This window comes from Elephantulus edwardii, unplaced genomic scaffold, assembly GCF_000299155.1.
Source record: "Elephantulus edwardii isolate Elephantulus edwardi_28Jun2011 unplaced genomic scaffold, EleEdw1.0 scaffold00232, whole genome shotgun sequence".
Classification (NCBI taxonomy): Eukaryota; Metazoa; Chordata; class Mammalia; order Macroscelidea; family Macroscelididae; genus Elephantulus; species Elephantulus edwardii.
The window spans coordinates 3300538-3317058 of record NW_006399982.1 but is presented as its reverse complement, the minus strand read 5'-3'; the positions used below and the strand labels follow the sequence as shown (position 1 = coordinate 3317058).

The 16521-nt window shown below is 39.2% G+C and overlaps 1 protein-coding gene and 1 pseudogene across 1 annotated transcript in view; one reads left to right on the top strand and one right to left on the bottom strand.

The window, feature by feature from the left end:
* UBAP1 (ubiquitin associated protein 1) overlaps positions 1–16521 on the bottom strand; it is a gene marked incomplete at its 3' end in the record, with an annotated part of 68818 nt that overhangs the window by 12670 nt on the left and 39627 nt on the right. Inside the window, exons 2-3 of the mRNA XM_006898505.1 lie at positions 11504–11544; positions 5321–5445 (exon numbers count right to left, since the gene is read on the bottom strand). Coding sequence (XP_006898567.1) covers positions 5321–5445; positions 11504–11537 — 159 coding nt within the window. The remainder of the gene's footprint in view (positions 1–5320; positions 5446–11503; positions 11545–16521) is intronic.
* Positions 1458–3182, top strand: LOC102854498 (annotated as a pseudogene).

Below are 16521 nucleotides of genomic sequence, written 5' to 3'. Positions count from 1 at the left end.
TCTGGCGGATTTGAACTGCGCACCTCTGGGATTGCAGTGCAGCTTCTTGCCACTAAGCAACCAGAGCTCGCCAAGACATCATTGTTATAAAACTGCAGGGTCAGTGCTCACTTAAGCAGCATACATTTAAAATTGGAACGATACAGAGAAGATTGCATGGCCCTTGCACAAAGATGACACGCAAATTCGTGACGTACTCCATTTAAAAAAAAAAAGCAGGGTCAGTGAAAGAAATTCTCAGGAGATGGATGGACAGAGTGACTATGAAAATGAAGTTGAGTTCGAATCCACCAGATGCTCTGCTGGAGAAAGAAGGGCAATCTCCTCCTGTACCAGTCAGATCCAATTAGATGGCGCGCGCGCGTGCACACATACACACACACACACACAGAGAGAGAGAGAAAATTTAGAAAAGAAAGAAAGAAAATGGAGTTGAGCATGGTGAAGATTGTGAGGATGGCACAGGATAAGCGAAGGTTTCAATCAGTTGCTCACAGAGTCGCTGAGTCATCGTCAACTCAATGGTGTCTAAAACAACACAGAAATGTCAAATCATTTGTCAAGGGCTCCAGGTTACTCCTCTCTGGGTAGAGACAGGGCAGCAGCATACCACAACCAATACGCCTTGGAGGCCACAGACTACAAAGGGTACTGATACTATATATAATCAAGGAGAAGCTCTGGTGTCCCAGTACACCAGAAATTGCGCTGCTAAACCAAAGATCATGCCTCGTTGGAGTTTCAAATCCACCAGTGGCTCTGTGGAGAAAGAGAGGCAATCTCCTCCTTTATAATTTACAGCCTTGAAAACTGGCAAAAGAGTGTGCTATGATTTGATTCCAAAAAGATGACAATTAACTATGAGTAATTAGATAATCTCTTCTCCCAACCAAAGTTTCAAATGGAACACAAAGGAAGTCAACCTCACAACCTCAATCCTATCTGATAAAAATATACAGAAAATCTCAGCAAAGAGAAAACTAACAGGGTAACACTTTGGGATTCAAAACAAGTTTCCTAAATTAACAAAGGCAGTGAATGATAAGAAGATCGTTGAAACAAAGTGGAGAGTTTTATGGATTCTATTCCTAATAGTGGCCTGCACAGAAAAAGCGTGTTTAGTGAATAAAAGCTGTTGCTAATACAAAGGTTATCAGGCAAAAAAAACCCAAGATATAATGTTCAACATTAATGAAAAAGGTGTGCTTTAAAATATGTCTTTAAATTATAAGAAGAGATGTACTGTGTTTTTCTGTGACTTTTTAAACGGCAAGCACCATGAGGACAAGGAAAGTGGCTTTTATGTCTATCCTCACTCAGCAAAGAGGCTGCCAAAAAGATAGACTCAACAAACAGATACTGAATGGGAGTTACACAAGGCAAGACTGTACAATGTTTTAAAAAAGGCAACCATAGGTCCCCACCACCTCAAACAGCCTTGGGGAAGCAGCACAGACATGAAGCACCAAAGAGAAACCCGCAAGCTCTTCATGACACTGACAGGTAAGTCACAATGAAAGCTGTAAAGAAAGCCATCTACTGGATCAAGTGTTTAGGAAGGAGTTTTATTTCCTTCTTGATATTTTCCTCTCACTTTCTGAGACGTGATTTCTCATTTGCATGTGACATGAAAAAGAGTGTGCTAAAAAGGGCTCCCAGAAATTATGGTCCAGTATTTGCTTTGGAAAAGGTTTTAAACGTATTTTGCATATAATTAATGACTAACTCATCAGGATGGTTAGAATTGTAAGAACTACAAAAAGTAGCTATGGAGGAAATCCTCATTGTAAAGATGAGCCACTGCTGCCCAAGCAATCAACTAAGTCAACTTGGATATTCTAGAAATCTCAAAATGCTGCCACCTAGACATCACCAAAAAAAGTGACAGTGACTACTGTAATGAACTTGACCAGGACAGAGATTCTGAGGATGGTACAATCAGGGCAAGGGTCAGATCAGTTGGTCACAGAATCGCACAGAGTCATAGTCAACAGGAGGGATAAAAAGAATCTTCTTTCATTATCTTACTTTGCAATGTCTATAATCCTGAAGAGGGAATAAATCACAACATTGTTTCTCTCAAGTAAAAGGAATTTTACAGGGAGGATCAAGGTCAACTCGCATAATGTACATCCTGATTTAGTGAGCAGAATTCAGTTTTAAAAATTTGTAAATAGCCATATAAAATACAACTGTTGGGATCCTTATCTCAATACTCTTGAGACTGGCCCACTCTTTCCTTCTGAGAGTGCTTCTGTTTTATTAAATTTTCCTCTTTATTTTTAAAAATCCCACAACTCTTCAAAGTGTGACTACAGTGCTTCTCAGAGGCAGGCTGGTGAAGGATCATTTCACATACTTTTGAACATGTTGTCAGGAGGGGACTGTCCTTGGAAAAAAGACATCATGTTGTCAAACATGGAGAGGAGAGAGGGAGAGAGAAGACGCTTAACAAAAGGGCTTGAGAAGGAGATGGCGGTGAACTTAGTAGCTTCTAATGGGGATGGGACCAGCAGTGACATGGGGGCCTGAGGGCTCACCCCCAACTGGGAAGGCCAGTAATCTCCACATGGACCACAGTTATGGCCATGCAATTCGATGGGGGTGCAGTTCTGGGAGCTGACTCTAGAACCACCATGGAGTCCTACATCGCCAATCAATTGACTGACAAACTGACCCCATTCATGATTGGATGGATATCCTGCTGCCACTCTGGTTCAGCAGCTGATACCCAGGCAGTAGCCAATGCTGTCATTCATGAGCTTGGCTTCCACAGTATCGAAGTGAATGAGCCTCTACTGGTGCGCACAGTAGCCAGCCTCTCTAAGGAGATGTACCACAGATACTGGCAAGACCTGATGGTAGGAATCATCATTGCAGGCTGGGACCCCCAAGAAGGAGGGCAGGTGTACTCAGTCTCTGTGGGGGGTTTGATGGCAAGGCAGTCCCTTGACACTGGAAGTTCTGGGAGCTCCTCTATCTACAGCTATGTGGATGCCACCTACCGAAAGGCATGACCACGGAAGAATTTCTTCACTTGACTGCCTTTCTTTGGCCATGGAGCAGGATGGCTCCAGTGAAGTGATCACCTAGCAGCAACTGCAGAATCAGGGGTAAAGCCACAGGTACTGCTGGGAGACCAGATCCCCAAATTCATCATTGCCACTTTACCTCTCCGCTGAATCTCTGTACTCTGTGATACAATTAAAGATATGACATAAAATTCAATAAACAGTTTGTCAAAGAAGAGAAAAAAACCATACAAGAGGAACTGACACAGTGCCCCTAACAATGAACTGAAGCATACCAGAGATCTTAAGGATGGAGCAGGCCAGTGTAAGGGTCTGATGCGTTTTTAATAAAGTTGCTATGAGTCATAGTCAACTCAGTGGCACCTAAACAACAAAGAGAAACAACATCTGGAACAAAGGATGGTAAAGAAACCAAAGACTAAAAGAAGCAATCAGTCCACAATATTAACAACCCACATGAATTACAGCCTCTCTAGCCCGAGTTCAGAAGAATTACATGGTACTCAGCCACTACCACCAACTGTTCTGATCAGAGAGACACAACAAAAGGTCTCAATCAGATGAGAGAAAAATAGACCAAAACTCAAAAAAGATGACTTACTGGACTGACTGGAGAAACCACCAAGAATATTCTCCTAAGACATTTAAACCTGTAGGTGAAGCTACTCCTAGAGGTCACCTTCAGCCAATTAACAGAACAGCCTCTGAAACTCCACCCAGGAGAAATGCACTTGTTAGAACAAGCAGCTGTTTGAAACCATATAGATATAGTGTACTCAAAAGCAAAGATGAGGAAAGGATGGGGGGGGGGCAGAGTGGAGTGGATAACGGGGTGAACAGAGGAAAAAAGGAAAAAGGGCAGGACAGGAAGCAAGGTATGGAAATAGAAAAGGCAAGACAGATATGGGAAGAGTTCTGAGACACTTCAGGGCCAGCAATTAATGTTACAGAAAAATCTGCACTTAATAAATGGGAGACTCATTTTCTTTATAAACCTTTACCTAAAACACAATAAAATATTCACAAATAACATAAAAAATTCATGATCAAGATATTAAATTGGAAATAAAGATAAGATCAATAGAGAAAAATTTTAAAATAGTTTTCAGTGAAAAACTAAGTTATCCACCATTGTGCTAGGAAAACTAGTCAACCACAACAGAACAAAAATCAGGATTTCTCAGCAGCAGCACTGGGAAGACAGTGGAATAAGCCTTCATAGTTCTAGAGGAGAACTATTTTGAACCTTAAATTCTCTATACAGAAAAAGGTAAAGGCAGAATAAAAACATTTTAAGTATTCGAAAGAAAAAAAGGCCAACTACACATATCTGTGTATAAAGCAGCTTTAAGGATCAGAAGGTTGTGATGGGAACATTTGAAGCCTGAATGAGCAGATTCTAAGAGCCAAACCATTATTAGTAAAGGTGAGAAAGAGAAGAGTGGGCCAAGTGGAAAAATAGTCCATGTAGAGCAGCCCAGACAGGTACCATAGAAAGAAAGTCAAAGACTGGTCTGCAGGGACTATGGAGCAGATGAGGTTCTAAGGTGCTCTGTTAATACCTTTCATCTAGACTTGTCCCAAAAATGATTGGTGAACTACTCAAAGTTTTTGAACAGAGATATGAAAATTATTACTCTGAAAACAATGTGAAAAGTAGAAGAAAAATGCTGCAAACAGAGAGGCTAATTAAAGAAGTTACTACAACAGCCTAGGAAGAAAATAAGGTAGTGAACTAGCAAGTATCAAAGGTGAGAGGCATAGCAGAAAAGTATCATCCCATTTGAATGATTCAGATGATAATGATGGCCTTAACAATCTGAAGAAAAAGAGTAAGTTAAGATGAGGGACAGGGATTAGTTTTGAGCAAGACACACACCTCCAGGAATACACAATCTAAAAAAATACACATGTGCATATATGTTTTTATGTGCACACATATATGAAAATGTGAGCTAGACAGTAGTGTGTGTGTGTGTGTGTGTGTGTGTGTGTGTGTGTGTATGTATATTCACAAATTAACATAAAAAATTCATGATCAAGATATTAAATTGGAAATAAAGATCAATGTAGAAAAATTTTAAAATAGTTTTATTTGTATATATATACACACACACACACTACTGTCTCTCTCTCTATATATACATTACATATAGACAGTAATAGAGTAATATGAGCTATAAAAAGTAAAGAGATCTGAAATTTTTTTTCTATTTCACTATACATCAAATTCTTCCTCTTAATTTTTCAGTACACTAAACTTGAACTAAAAATTACTTACCACTTACCTGTACTTCTCTGACAACCTGCAAACAATCAGGCAAGGAGAAGCCAATAGGCAGACCAACTTTGGCTGGTGTTTTGAACTTGTCTCCGATCTTAAATGGAACATCATCAAGGTAACTGAAAGGCCCTACAACCAAAAATAAAGTAGAAAAACATAAGCAAAGGACTTGAGTCTTTGTGTTGCCATAAAATCTTCTGTCTAGGAGACAAATATTAATGTATGCCATCGTAAGACAAGAAATAACCTTTTTTTCTGACCCTCAAGTTTGTTTTCAATTTCACATAATGTAAAAGCCAAAGTAGTGACCTCACTGGCTCACTGAACTTGGCCAGTGTGCTCCTCTATGTTCCTCAAACATTCATCAAAAATCCTGCAGTTAGTTCTCCTATCTAGAATGTTCTTCATTCAGAGTTACATGACTCATTCGCTCATTTTAATCCAAGACTGCTCCAACATCACATTCTCAGTCAGGCTTATCCTGATCACTCAAACTGAACTTACTAAAGCCACCTTCACCTCTGCGCTCTCAAACTGTCCTGTTTCCCTCCATCTGGTGCACTTGTGCTCCTCTATCCTTTAACTTACCGTTAATTCTACTTATCATCTGACTTGCCAGAGGAATGAAAGCTCCTTGCAGTTACGCTGTTCAAAGAGGTATTTTCACCACTTACAGCAATAACATCAATTAGCCAAACCACATCCCCAAAACAAAAACCAAATAAACAGAAAAACCCACCTCCCTCACTGTCATCCAGTCTCCTGACTAATGGTGATCCACCATCAGGTTTCCAAAGCCATGAATCTTAACAGAAGGAGATTATCTAATTTTTCTCCCTCAGAGTATACTGATGGATTCAAACTGCTGACCTTCCAGTTAGCAGGCCAGCAGGTTAACCACTATCCCACCAGGCCTCCAGTATCTATTAAGGACTTAATAAATACTACTGAATTGATAACAAATTCTCCACAACTTCCTTGATAGAACTTTTCTCTTTAGAAGGAAAAAAAACACCAAACTATTGTTTTAATTAATACAGAGAATGTTTCTAATTTTTTTAGAAATAGAGACTATTTTATTTAGAGTAAATATTAAAATATTTAAGTATAATGCTTATGAAAAAAAGAAAACTAGATAAGACCATGGGAATCTGATTATCAGGGCACAGAAACCACACAACCAAACTGCTTTAATGCCTCAAGGTTCTTTACCCATCCAAAGTAACACAGAACTACCACGACTACCATCATCTCTCCACAGTCCCATAAAATAAAAGGCAGCTCCTGTAGAAACCACCAGAGAACTGCACTTGCTAACTCAAAGGTGGCATCTCTCTTTATACTACAAAACGACTGATGAGCTTTTAGAACTACATTCAATGCCTCCTCCTACAACTCAGCGGGAAAAGTACTTCAATCTTGGGATTGTTGCTGTGGTGGATTTTGGTTTCTTAAGAGTTTAAATAATAATATCAGTCTGTACTAGAAGTTAGCTATACAACAGCCCAGAATAAGAGAAGCATTTCAAAGTGTACTAGGGGAAAAGGAGAGAGAAAATTACCTTTCTTTAAACTTTCGTTAAAATTACAATTAAAAGAATAACTATGAGATACCATCTCACCCCAGTAAGAATAGCAAAATTTAAGAGAACAGCAAGCAACAAATGTTGGCGAGGTTGTGGAGAAACTGGAGCCCTTATTCACCGTTGTTGGGAGTGTAAAATGGTGCAACCACTATGGAAGGCTGTATGGCGCTTTTTCAAAAGGTTGCAAAATAGAGATATCATTTGACCCAGCAATTCCACTACAGGGAATATACCCTAAAGAAACCATAACTGCCACCCAAGAAGATATGCACACCCATGTTTACTGCAACTTTGTTAGCAGTAGCAAAGAGCTGGCAACAACCCAAGTGCCCATCAACAAACGAAAAGATAGAGAAGCTCCAGTATCTTCACACAATGGAATACTATGCAGCACTGAAACACAAGGAACTCATGAAATACTATGCTAAGTGGATGACCCTAGAGGACATTATGCTGAGTGAAATATCTCAGTCACAAAAGGACAAATATTGCATAGGGCCATTATTGTAAAACAGGCTGACATTGGGGTTGAGGGAAGACAGAAAAGAAGGGGAGGAATGATATATACTGCATTGTAACAGATGACGGAGAGAACTGTTTAGAAGGGATATATGATTAGGTATTCTGTCATGACAGAAATCCAGAATGAAGGCTGCACAGTGCAGTGGACATGGGGGGAGGGATTGTAAAGCAATGAAAGATCTTTTCTTTTACTCTTCAAGGAGAAAAGTGAATTGGGGGCGAGGGAGTGGGGAGGGAGAAAAGTGCAACAATGAATGACTGGAAACCCTAAGTCTCTGTAAACGTTCATTAAATTTAATTTTAAAAATTACAATTAAAAAAATAAGGCAGAAGTTAGCTATCTGGACATAAATGAGACACCTTAAACTGGTGTTTTATCAAGTTAAAGACATATGTTTTCGTCATAAGAATCTTAGACCATTCCTCTAAATATTAAAAAAGTATTTCATTTGTATGTTTGACTATTTAAACATTCAAAAAATATTTTAAAGGTCACTTTTGGAAACTGAAATTGTTCTCTTAGGCAGAGAACAAATTAAAGAAGACTGACGTTTAAAAAATAAAGCAGCAGGCTTCCAGAAAGGCCTGGTTTACACCGAGGACTGTGACAAGAAAGGCAATCTCTGTGCAATATTTAGCCTCTGAAACCCATCAGCTTTGAGATGGCTTTCATTTGAAGGTAATGAGTAATTTTTAGTTTTTTAAGTACAACATTTCACTCATATGATCTGTTAAATAATAGCATTATTATATAAACTTTAGAACATTATATTCAAAGGTCTTTGAGATACAACTGCCTATAGTGTTATTTATGGATAGAAAATTACTAATGACAGTAAGAAATTCAACTGTAGTTAAGAAAAATAACTTGAAAGTAAAACAAATGCTAGTGTAGGACAGCTGAACACAAGACATATTGTTAACTTGTTGTTGTTTGCCGTCCAGTCAGAACTGACTCATGGCTCACCGCCCAGTGGGTTTTCAGAGACAGTAAATTGCTCAGGAGAAGACTGCCCACCTTTCTCCTGAAGAGCAACTGGTGGATTTGAACCACATGGCTTTTGGGTTCCATCACAGGTTCTTACCACTAGGCCACTGAGCTCCCTTACTGATGATTAGTGGATGTCAAACTGACTCAGACACACGGAGAACCCATGTGTACTGAGAACTGCCCTATAGTGTGCTATGACCTTCTGGAAGCAGATCATGAAGGCCTGTTGTCCAAAGCACCTCGGGATGGGTTTCAATTGCCAATCTTTTGGTGAATACTTTAGTGTTTATTTATGCCTCCTAAGGATTCTTTGGACCACAGACCTAGCAAGCCTCAAATATGTAAATAAGTAAAAAAGTATTCTGATTATAGAAGTTATCTCCTAAGGATGCTACTTTGAGGACTAAGGTGCACCAGATCCAAGCCATGATATTTTCAATCACCTCATATGCATATCAAAGTTGGGCAATGAATTAACAAACCTGCCTCGGAAAGCTTATTAGCACCTTAGAAATGAGGGTGGCAAGACTTTGTCTCAGATACTTTGGAGGGGCTAGTTCCTAGTAGGACATCAAGCTTGGTAAAGTCAAGTCAGCTAAGAAGAGGTAGATCCTAAGCAAGATGGGACTATAAAAAATGGGCTCAAATGTAACAACTGAGGATAGTGCAGGACCAGGAGTGTTCATTCCATCGTACATAGTGTGCCTGTAGCTGGAACCAGTTTGACAGCACTAATAACAGTAGCGTATACTTTCATTTCTTAAGAAAAATTATACATACACATCCACCACCCACCTTCACAATGGATGAGTCAGATAAAACTTGAATTGGAGGGAACTAAATCAGGCTCATAAATTAGGACTATGCGCATCAACTGCATACGTCAGACAGATCAAGTGCTAATGGCAGATGGATCTTGGCTGAAAGCAGAGAGTAGCAGAGGAATGTCTATCTGTGTTTCATGGACTATGCAAAGGCATTTGACTGTGTAAATCACGACAAGCTATGGCTGACTGACAGTAATGGGAATCCCAGAACACTTGATTTTGCTTATGCAAAACTTATACTTGGACCAGGAGGCAGTCGTCAGAACAGAGCAAGGAAACACTTGCATGGTTCAAAATTGGGAAGGGTATGTGTCAAGGATGAGTCCTATCTCCAAATTTTTTCCATCTATATGCAGAACAGATTATCTGGGAGGTGGGGCTCTATGAGGAAAGTGTGGCATCAGGATTGGAGGTAGACTTATTAACAATCTGCGTTATGCATATGACACAACCCTGCTTGCTGAAACTGAGGAGGACCTGAAGCAGTTGCTGCAGAAGGTCAAGGATTGTAGCCTTCAATATGGATTGAAGCTCAGTACCAAGAAAACAGAGATTCTCACCACTGGGCTGATTCGCAGCATCATAACAGATGGTGAAGGAACTGAGAGTGTTGACAGCTTCAGTTTGCTTGGCTCTACAATCAAAAGACAAACTGCACTGGGAAAGTCTGCTGTCAGAGACCTCTCCAAGGTACTGAGGAGCAACAATGTCAGTCTGGAGATTAAGGTGTACCTGATACAGGCCCTGGTCTTTGCCATTAGTTGCTATGCTTCAGAGAGCTGGACAATGACTTGGGATGATAGAAGCAGAGTGATACCTTTGAGCTTTGGTGCTGGAGAAGAGTGCTGAATATACCATGGACTGCTAGGAGAACAAACAAGTTCATCCTGGAGAGGGTGAAGCCAGGCTGCTCCTTGGAGGCAAGGATTCTAAAGCTTTGTCTGACATACTTTGGACATGCTGCAAGGAGAGACCAGTCCTTGGAGAGGGCTTTCATGCTTGGGAGGGTGGAAGGACGGTGCAGGAGAGGAAGACCCTCGATGAGATGGATTGATTCCATCACTGGGTAACTGGGAGAGGTGTGTCAGAGACAGTGAGATTGGCAAGGGATAGAGCAGGGTTTAGGGTTGTTGTACATAGGGTTGCTATGAGTCACAAGTAACTCGACAGCACATAAAAACAACAACATCATCAAGTGACACAGAAGTTCTAGATAAATGATGCTAGCTACTTCAACAGAAAGATCAAGTGGCAACCATGGCATAAGGTGGGTGTTAAACCATTCTCTGCACAGTGAGGAGGCCAAGAAAGCAAGTCCCTAAACAGAAGAATAACAATAGAGTGGGTGAGAAGAGAAGAACAGCAAAGAAAGACTGGCTTCCTGAGGGATGGAAGTTATCTGACTTTCCACTTTTAGTCCTATTGATCTTGGCTGAATACCATTCAAAAGAACACCGGGGGCCTAATGGTAAGAAGCTTCGCTGCAATTCCAGAGGCACACAGTTCAAATCCACCAACTGCTTCATCAGAGAAAGATGGGTAATCTCCCATGCAATTTACTGCCTCTGAAAACTCGCTAGAGGGCCAGCTATGGGTCAGTTCTGACTCAACAACATGCAACAACAGATATCATACAAGAACATCTATCACATATACATTTTCATGTTCATTTCTTACAGGGCATGATATCTTAAAAGAAGATTCTTCAGAATCCCAACTAACACAACTGAAGTTCAACCAGGAGCTCAGGAATACAAAGAGCCCTGTTAAAAAGCCTAAGCAACAAAGACAAAATCGTTTCCTCAGAAAGTTTTCTTCCAACAAAGAACTCTGGTTATGAATGCTATTGGTGAAGAAAGTTCTAAAACATGCCTTACTTGAATAAGACAATTTCAGATCTAAAGTCTCTCAGAATTGTTTAATTAGATCATATAAAATGCAGTCTAACTTAGTTTTTACTCCAGTCAAACATACATTTTTAAGAATTTAAAACAGAAAATTTGTTTTTTAAAAATAAGAATAAGTTTCTATTTTTGCTATTTTATCTCCCTTGGCCTTGCCCCTACACGATGTTCTGTTCTTTTACTTCTTGGAAAAGTATCCCAGAAGTAATTTAAAATCTTTCTTCCATCATTTACACACCTGAACGTGTGTGCTATGTTATACAACTTTTTTCCTCAACCTGATACTTAAACTTGAAAGTGATTTCAGATTCTCTGATCAAATTATAATTCAAATTCTATTCTCTAATAGTCTACTTACCATGAAAGTCTGCACACAACTTCTTAGAAGCCATTTAGAACCTAAAAACCAAGAAAATAATTCTTAGGTACATGATGTCTTAAGGGAACATAAGCAATTCTAAAAACCAAATCAGAAGACGAAGACTGATACAGTGCCCTTCAAAATCTCAAAGCAATAAAAAAGAAAGTACAAAAGAGGTATATCAACTTTTTTACAGAAAAATTAAGCATTTTTTTTTTAATTTTATTATTCTTTGTGTGTGTGTCGTCAAATCAGATCTGACTGGTATAGGAGGAGATTGCTCCTCCTTCTCCAGCAGAGCAAAAATTAAGCATTTCTATAATATGTCATGGTCAAAAAGAAAAACATTTCAGAAAGTTATTTAATCTATGTGCCTCTAAAAGGAAAAATTACTAAGCACATATCCTCCTGATCAAACCACATGTATTTCAATATTAAGAAGGCAATCACATTTTTTTCAGATAAGCAAATACAGATCTGTTACTGACAATTAACTCTATTTAGAATGAAATTTCTGAAAGGAAAAATGAACAGTATACAATTTTTCGCATCTTTTAAACTTTGGTCTAATTCTTTTTAAGTTATGGAAAACAAACATAAAGACACACAACTCGCTTACCATGATCTTCCTACTTTCAGTCACAACATGAGCAGGCTGCTGTCACTGGTACAGTAGGACTCATAGAGACCCTGAACAACAGGTCGGAACCCTGTCCTGCCCTGTGCCATTCTCACTATTTCTAACACACATGAGCCCATTGCAGCAGTCACTGTGCCAATCCACTTGGTGGAGGGTCTTCCTCTGCTTTGCTTACCCTCCACCTTTCCAAGCATGATAACTCTTTTCAAGAATCAGCTTCTAACAACATGCCCAAAGTATGTGAGATGAAGCTTTTGTCATTCACATTCTGACTGTACTTTCTCCAAGACATCTGCTTTTTCTTTTGTCAGTCCATGGGATATTCAGTACTCTTCTCCAACACCACATTCCAAGGTGCATCTTAGTCTTCAAACTATTATCATTGTTCCTCAGCACTTTGGGGATGTCTCTGACAGAAGACTTGCCCAAGGGATCTCCTAATCTGCTGGTACCAAGTATGCTGATTGTGAATCCAAGTAAGATTAAATCACTGACAACCTTTTCTCCATCTACCGTGATGTGACAGATTGAAGCATACTGATCCAGTGGTGAGAAATCTGGTTTTAAGTCAGCAGTAGTAGGGCTACATAATGTCTATCTGGGCAGTATTTAACCGCATATACAGCTGTGTTAACAACTTCGTAAACTCTATTATACAAATGGACCTGATTTTGTAACATGCATCAAAACATTATTAGTACTGTGTTATTACATTAAAAATGTTTTCATGTATCTGGGACTGTACTTTATACATAAAAGCTGCACTACATGCTATAGAACGGAGCTCTGGCGGCCTAGCCTAATCATAAGAAACTGCACTGCAATCCCGAAGGCACACAGGCTGAATCCACCAACTGTTCCAAGGGAGAAGGATGAGTAACCTCTCATGAGATTTATAACCTCTGGAAACTTGCTGAAGGATCAGCGATGAGTCAGTTCTGACTCAACAGCACATGGTAACAACAATAATATATGCTATATACCAAGACAAACATTTGACTAACCGATGTTAGATATGAAGCTTACATTCCAAATTACATACAAACTCAAATATTTCAAATTATATATACATACAAACTCAAATAACACTCAAGAACCAGCAAACACAGGTATATAGTTCAGTGTCAATGTCAAATTTAACAAAATGTATCACAGATATACAACACACAACTGTTATTTCCTTAACAAATCAAATATTGAGCTCTTCAACCTCAACGTTTTTCTCTGTGTTTATATCTTCCCTAAAAGATAGCAGGGGAAGAAAAAAAAGATTAGCTACCTGAACTTAACAATATGGAGTCTATTAGTCACCACATAAGTATTTACAATGCATCATTTTGAAAACAGAGAAAAGGCTAATAAATTCACTGTACTTGTCTTATGAGAAATTATTACTACGTCATAACAAAAATTGAAGAATTTACTAGTACTGACACAGTGATTAACAATGAGCTTTTAGTGTGTCAGAGATGGTGAAAATGGCACAGGTTAGGGTAGGGTTCAGATCGGCTATTCACAGGGTGACTATGAGTTGCGGTCCATCTGACGACACAATAAAAAATAACTACAACAGCAAGGATAAATCTCAAATGCATCATGCTACTGAAAGCAGCAGACTGAAAGGCTAAAATATCATTTAGCTACCAGTCTGACAGTGGTGGGACTACAAAGCAGCACATAGGTATTATCTTAAATGACATAACTATTCTATTAGTTACACAGAACAATAGTACTGGTTACATAACCTGACTATATGTTTGGCAGAACTCCAAATTATAAACTAAAAAGGTAAATTTTATCAGTATGATTTACAAATCTTCACTCAAAATAAAAATATTTAAAAATTTTAAAATCAAAGCAAAAACATTAGTTAACTGGTTAAAGGGACAGGTAATATACAATAGTAATTAATGTTATAAAATACGTCTGGATGATGAAATGAAATTATAACTACAGTGTTATAAAACAAAATGTACACGAATGAAAACCCATGTGATTTGCAAACTCTCACTCAAAAGAAAAAAATTGAGAAAAAAGTTAAATTTATAATATATAAACTTGATTCTTGGCACCAGGAGTCAGGAAACCAAAAGAAAGACAAATTGCATTAGGGAAATTTGCTGTAAGGGACCTCTCCAAAGTGCTAAAGAGTAATGATGTCAGTCTAGGGAAAGGGGTACCTGATCTAGGCCATGGTCCTCACAATTACTTGCTATGTGTCAGAGAGCTGGACAACGGCTAAGGATGACAGAAGAAGAATCAATACCTTTGAGCTGTGGTGCTGGAGAAGAATATTAAACATATCTTGGACCATCAAGAGTACAAACAGGTCTGTCTTTGAGAGGGTGAAACTAAGTTTTTCCTGGAGGCAAGCCCTCTCACGTAATTTAGGCACGTGGGCAGAAGGGACGAATTTTTGTAGAAGAACATCATGTAAGGATAGAGGGACAGTGGAAGAGAGGAGGTCCTTGGTGAGATGGACTGACACAGTTAACTGGAGTAAGGGGAGTAGGTGTGTCAGAGCCTGTGAGATTGGCTCAGGACAGGGCAGGGTTCAAAGCTGTGCCCAGGGTTGCTATGAATTGCAGGCAACTCAATGGCACACGACAACAATATATACCTATCACACTGAGATTGGGTAAGCCAAAATATAATCATTTACTAACAATCATAGTAATATTTGGGTCTATCCTGTTGTTAGGTTGTTGCCATCAAAGCAATGACAACTCATAGTGATCCTATGAATAGAACTGAACTTCGTGCCACCTTCATCATTTCTAATACACGTGAGCCCACTGTTACAGTCACTGTGTCACTACATCTTTTTTGAGGGTCTTTCTTTCACTGAACCTCCACCTTTTCAAAGCATGATGTCTTTTTCCAAGAACAGGTTCTTCCTAACAGCATACCCTGAATTACTAAGATGATGTTATCCTAATGGAATGAAATTTCATTTGGATATACTAAAATTCAAAATAACAAATCCTACAGCTACACCAAATACAATGCATATGTGACAGCAATCTGGGTAAACCATGAGTCCTAGTATTCAGTCAGAAATCAACTGAGAAAAGTATTATGGTGGTATGATTACTGTCTATGATCAGGATTCTTGTTACACCAGGGAGATATCCCTCAATACAGTGGATAAGCCTCATGGAATTGGCAAAGGCCTTAAGATGTGGACAATAGAGGAACTTTGTAACTATGAGTTCTCATAAGCTCTGCTGGCTTAGTGGCAAGCTGTTGTGTGGCTAATCCAAAGACATGCAATTCATATCCCCCAGGAGCTCTGTGGGAGAAAGATGGACAATCTCCTCCCACACAATCTACTGTTGTTGTTGTTATGTGCCATCTAGTTGCCTGCGACTCATAGCAATACCCTGTACAACAGCCCTAAAACCTGTTCAATCTCACTGTCTCCAATACACCTACTTCCCTTATCCCAGTCACTGAATCAATCCATCTCATCAAAGGTCTTCCTCTCCTATAGTGTCCCTCCACCCTCCCAAGCATGATGTCCCTCTCCAAGGACTGGTCTCTCCTTGCAACATGTCCAAAATATGTCAGATGGAGCTTCAAAATCCTTGCCTCCAAGGAGCAGCCTGATTTAACCCTCTCCAGGATGAACCTGTTCATTCTTTTAGCAATCTACTGCCACTGAAAAACACCTGGAGGGTCAGCCATGAGGCAGTTTCAACTGGACAGTACACACCATGAACAACATGACTGCAACACTGATACCTGAGTTTCTAGCCTGTCGCCTGATCTATGATTTTTGATTGGCTAGCTCTCATCTAGTAAAACAATTCCTTGAAAATCCATCTTCTCCAAAACAACTATATCATCTCTCCCCATTAAGAATAGCAAAATTTAACAGAACAGCAAATATCAAATGCTGGTGAGGTTACAGAGAAACTGGAACCCTTATTCACTGTTAGTGGGAGTGTAAAATTGTTCAACCACTATGGAAGGCTGTATGGCGCTTTCTCAAAAAGTTGCAAATATGTACACCCATGTTCATTGTGGCTTTGTTCACAATAGCAAAGAGTTGGAAACAACCTAAGTGTCCATCAACAAACGAATGGACAAAGAAGCTCTGGTATATTCACACAATGGAATACTACCCTGCATTGAAAAACAAGGAACTCATGCAATATAATTCAAAATGGATGACCCTGGAGGACATTACGCTGAATGAAATATCTCAATCACAAAAGGACAAATAATGCATAGTGCCACTGTTGGAGAATGGGACTGACATCAAGGTTGAGGTGAGACTGAGAAAAAATGGATAAATTATGTATACTGCATTGAAACAGATGAGGGAGAGAACTGTTTAAAAACAGTGTATGATTGGGTATTATGGTTATGA